Below are 5094 nucleotides of genomic sequence, written 5' to 3'. Positions count from 1 at the left end.
CCTCAGCAGCCTGTTAACGACCCCATGTGGGGGTACTTTACTACCATAGCAGGACAGGTGAGTGATCAATGCTTTTAATTTCATGATCATAGATAGTAAATATTGCTCTTTGGATAGAATGCAATATTACTGGTACATGCATGATTCCATGTGATAATGTGTGTCATGGTTACACCATAAAGTCAAGACATTCAAGTGTTTTTTTTAAATATATCAAATATGACATTCACTGCACAGTAATGATAAGCCTTTGTTGGAGAGTGATCTTACAGTGATATTCCTCTGTGCAGGATGGGGAGATTGATGCAGAGGAGCTTCAGAGATGTCTTACACAGACTGGTATCAGTGGCACCTATACTCGTAAGTTTACACCCAGTCCCATGGTCAAGGTTCACTTTGTGGTCAGATATGATCCGATTTCATGATGATGTATGTGTTTTATGATTTGAGTATCCCACGTTTAATATAGTCTTTACAAAGATTCGTCACAGGTTTTGTGATTGGTATTGTCATATTTTATGTACGTTTTTCATTGTGTGATCATAGTTTCTCTTCTCCAACAGCCTTCAGTTTGGAGACATGTCGAATCATGATCGCAATGCTGGATGTATCCTTTCTATAGCAATGAATCTCTTGGACTCGGCCTCTGTCCAGTGTCATCAAAGTTTGCTTGGTAGTGCACTTTGCCACTTTGACTTGCTGGTGAAAATGAATAGCAGTCATAAATGTTAATGAATGAATGAATAAACCTAATGTGTCAGTGCTGAGTTCATCCTTCTCTTTTAACAGTTGTAGAGGTGTGAAAGCTTTAAGGAGTAGGTGGTCGGGGATGATTCATTTTAATTCCCCTAAATTACTTCCTGGTTGCAGTATATTTGACTGTCTTATACAAGGCCTAGTCTAGTGGGTCCCATTCAGTATGTATTTGCCAATACATTTGCAAGAGGGAACTTGCCTCATGCTCCATTTGCGTCATGCCTGTAGCTCCATTTTCAGAGGTATAGGAACATTCTAGTCCTGTTTCTCTCTGAACATGTTCATGCTTCTTATGTACAGTAATATACTTTACAACATTCAGCATTTGCTGTTTGGGATGTTCTATATCATTTATTTTCTTCAGAATAAACACATGATACGTGTGTAAGTGGGCTATATTGAGACAGAGGGTTACTTATGGAATTTATTCAGTTGCAGAAAGGTCAGGTTCTCCCACATTTACCACAGCTCATCATATCCTGTGTGCGACCAGCTCACAGGGCCGTTTTTAGTTTCTCTTTACCTAATGAACAGAGTTAACCCTTAACTAACCACCCACCAGAGAGACATGACCGGAAAGCTGGGCTTCAATGAGTTCAAGGAGCTGTTTGCTGCCCTGAGTGGCTGGAAGCAGAACTTCATGATGTTCGACCAGGACCGGAGTGGCACGGTGGAACCCCATGAGATGAGCCAGGCCATCTCCGCAATGGGTGAGTCAGTGCTCTGATAGGCTAATGATATGGGATAGTTCATTCTGATAGGATGATGACATGGGATAGTCCATTCTGCCATCCAAAGAGGGGCAGCGTTCCAGAGCCTGGTTCAGATGCAGCTTCCGAAGGGGTTGAGAGGTTTGACTTCTTTAAATTATTTAAGCCATGGATGATAGACTCCTACAATAATTATAATTTTGGGGTAGATGGACATAATTACAAGGTATTGGTCCGAGAGACCCTTCTTGCTACAAAGTAGATGGACAATAGGAAAAGGGCTGGTGTTTATGACCATTGTCAACTAAATGCAGTGGTCACTATGGATGAATCCTAATACTACGTTGGCTTATGTATAATTGAATGCATGTTGTGGTCTGTTACTGCAGGCTACATGATCAGCCCACAAGCTCTGAACGCTATCATCAAGCGCTACAGCAAGGCTGGCCGAATCTACTTTGACGACTATGTGGCATGTGCTGTGAAGCTTCGCGCCCTCACAGGTAGGATGCTGACTTGGAGGCTGCAAATGTTTAACTTCAGTTGTTTTTATTAAACAGAGCATTTCACATTTCCTCACAATCCAGAGCTATGGGTTTATTATAAACTAACATACATTCTGTCATTCACTAACCTTTTATTCCAATCCATTATCTACTGGGGTGTTCTCTGTCTTGTGCTTTGTCCTGGTCTCTTTTGTGTATGTGCATTTGTAGGCTCATTAACACAGTGACTGTCTCGCAGGGTATTGTAGTCCAATGAATGGCATTCAAATCTCACCTCAATACGCCACCATCTTTACTATGTGTCTCCACAGAGAGCTTCAGGAGGAGAGACCAGATGCAGCAGGGGGCTGTCAACTTCCAATACGATGACGTAAGTGTGCAATTCAGGGCCGTGTTCAGTAGGCACAAAACGGACAAAACACTTTGAAACGGGGAGGTACAGTACTATCTGAACACATGTTTGTTTTCTGTTTCATTTTTAAACATTACCGTGTGCCCTGATGAACACAACCCAGTTTTCCTCTCTCTCATTCCCCAGCCTGTAATGTGATTCCCAATAGCCTGTCCTAACATGCAAGTTTTTATTTATTTTTATTTTATTTCACCTTTATTTAACCAGGTAAGCCAGTTGAGAACAAGTTCTCATTTACAACTGCGACCTGGCCAAGATAAAGCAAAGCAGTGCGATTAAAAACAACAACACAGAGTTACATATGGGGTAAAACAAAACATAAAGTCAAAAATACAACAGAAAATATATATAGTGTGTGCGAATGTAGTAAATTATGGAGGTAAGGTAATAAATAGGCCATAGTGCAAAATAGTTACAATTTCGTATTAACACTGGAATGATAGATGTGCAAAAGATGGTGTGCAAATAGAGATACTGGGGTGCAAATTAGCAAAATAAATAACAATATGGGGATGAGGTAGTTGAATGGGCTCATTTCAGAATGGCTGTGTGCAGGTGCAGTGATCGGTAAGCTGCTCTGACAACTGATGCTTAAAGTTAGTGAGGGAGATAAGTGTCTCCAGCTTCAGAGATTTTTGCAGTTTGTTCCAGTCATTGGCAGCAGAGAACTGGAAGGAATGGCGGCCAAAGGAGGTGTTGGCTTTGGGGATGACCAGTGAGATATACCTGCTGGAGCGCAGACTACGGGTGGGTGTTGCTATGGTGACCAGTGAGCTAAGATAAGATGGGGATTTGCCTAGCAGTGATTTATAGATGACCTGGAGCCAGTGGGTTTGGCGACGAATATGTAGTGAGGACCAGCCAACAAGAGCGTACAGGTCACAATGGTGGGTAGTATATGGGGCTTTGGTGACAAAACGGATGGCACTGTGATAGACTACATCCAATTTGCTAAGTAGAGTGTTGGAGGCTATTTTGTAAATGACATCGCCGAAGTCAAGGATCGGTAGGATAGTCAGTTTTACGAGGGCATATTTGGCAGCATGAGTGAAGGAGGCTTTGTTGTGAAATTGGAAGCCGATTCTAGATTTAACTTTGGATTGGAGATGCTTAATGTGAGTCTGGTAGGAGAGTTTACAGTCTAACCAGACACCTAGGTATTTGTAGTTGTCCACATACTCCAGGTCAGACCCGCCGAGAGTAGTGATTCTAGTCGGGTGGGCGGGTGCAAGCAGCGTTCGGTTGAAGAGCATGCATTTAGTTTTACTAGTGTTTAAGAGCAGTTGGAGGCTACGGAAGGAGTGTTGTATGGCGTTGAAGCCTGTTTGGAGGTTTGTTAACACAGTGTCCAATGAAGGGCCAGATGTATACAAAATGGTGTCGTCCGCATAGAGGTGGATCCGAGCATCACCAGCAGCAAGAGCGACATCATTGATATACAAGTTATAGTAATTACATCAAAATGTGCTAATTTTCTCTTGATTTTCCACCTGCAGTTTATCCTGTGTACAATGTCCGTCTGAGTGGTGTGGCCCGGCCCATCCCAGGCTGGAGTGCCGGAACCAGAGAGAGGGACCCTTCAACCGGTGGTCTGGGGCTCGCTGACCACTTCCCCTAAATAATGGAAAGGCACCAATCAATATTAGCCAAGTGTTCTTAGACTGAGTCCCATAACCAACTTAAAATGGGGAAAGCGGTTACAACAGAAACTGCTTGTTTGCTTGCCATAATCTCTGCCTTTCTTGTACGCTATGCAAGAATGTGCAGATTTGCCAGATATCAAATGGCGTGTTTCTAAATGTATCTGCTTGTTGTAAATTCTGTTGCTAACTGACTGGTAGATTCTAACAAAAGGGATAGCAAAGATGTTACTGATCTTTACGATGATTTATTTTGTGCCATTACAATCTCAGATCATACGGTTCCCATATTCATCCCCATCACTGTATATGTTCAGTTTTATAACCACTATATTGTTTTATAACCACTATATAAAAGGTGTGAATTAATTTTACATTAAACACTCCATACATTTTAAAGTATAGATATATCATATTTTTATTACAAATATACAGTTATGCTGGCTTTACATTTTTTAAGATAACTTGTCAAAAAATTTGTCTAATACAATTCTATATGCATCTCTTGATTTGAATAAAATGTGGCCTAACATATAATAAGCAAATTAATCAAACATTAGGGCATCCAAAACTATATCAATAACCCGCACTGTGGTAAACATGCACTGTTATTCCTTAGCAAAGAAAAGCATGCATTAACTACCACTAACAATTATGTCAACAATTATTTTGTGATAACCTGCATTTTCATAGTTCAGGGAGAAATATTTATCAGACGACATGTAGTTAATAGTACTTCATGACCTTTGGGGCATTCATCAGTGATATTGGTGTTATTCACAACACAATAAACTCATTTTGTAGTCCGTATGCATTCTGTTTATTAATTTATATAATTGCACAAATGTTTTTCATCAATATATCTACACAATATATTACATTTCTTTAAATACAGTATATTCAAGGACAGAAACATTCATATTAGCTGTTAAGTGTTGCATTGTATAAAATACAGTGGCAAACATTACAAAAATGAATAAAAACAATTGTGAACAGCACTAGATTTTTTAATTTTTGTGCAAAAGTTTGCACTCTATGAAAAGTTCAGTGGGGCACTCTTCAGGCATTGG

At 40.4% G+C, this 5094-nt stretch overlaps 1 protein-coding gene across 1 annotated transcript; it reads left to right on the top strand.

Annotated features, from left to right (window-relative positions):
* The first annotated feature begins 6 nt into the window (after window positions 1-6).
* LOC311118983 (grancalcin-like) lies at window positions 7-4830 on the top strand. The gene is made up of 7 exons (XM_084193735.1): window positions 7-57; window positions 291-360; window positions 564-607; window positions 1319-1466; window positions 1856-1969; window positions 2284-2342; window positions 3881-4830. Exons 1-7 carry the CDS (start codon window positions 25-27, stop codon window positions 3905-3907), a joined length of 495 nt encoding a protein of 164 aa, XP_084049861.1. The 5' UTR covers window positions 7-24; the 3' UTR covers window positions 3908-4830.
* The last annotated feature ends 264 nt before the right edge of the window (window positions 4831-5094 follow it).

Source organism: Coregonus lavaretus (assembly GCF_964263955.1).
Source record: "Coregonus lavaretus genome assembly, contig: HAP1_SCAFFOLD_5515, whole genome shotgun sequence".
In the NCBI taxonomy this organism is placed as follows: domain Eukaryota; kingdom Metazoa; phylum Chordata; class Actinopteri; order Salmoniformes; family Salmonidae; genus Coregonus; species Coregonus lavaretus.
This window is presented reverse-complemented; position numbering and strand designations above follow the sequence as displayed.

What these genes read in the sequence shown, in the direction of transcription:
- LOC311118983 (XM_084193735.1), top strand. Translation starts at nt 25, where the DNA reads ATGTGGGGGTACTTTACTACCATAGCAGGACAG. An exon ending in TATCAGTGGCACCTATACTC is followed by an intron (nt 361 to 563) that starts GTAAGTTTACAC and finishes CTTCTCCAACAG; the next exon opens with CCTTCAGTTTGGAGACATGT. An exon ending in TCATGATCGCAATGCTGGAT is followed by an intron (nt 608 to 1,318) that starts GTATCCTTTCTA and finishes ACCACCCACCAG; the next exon opens with AGAGACATGACCGGAAAGCT.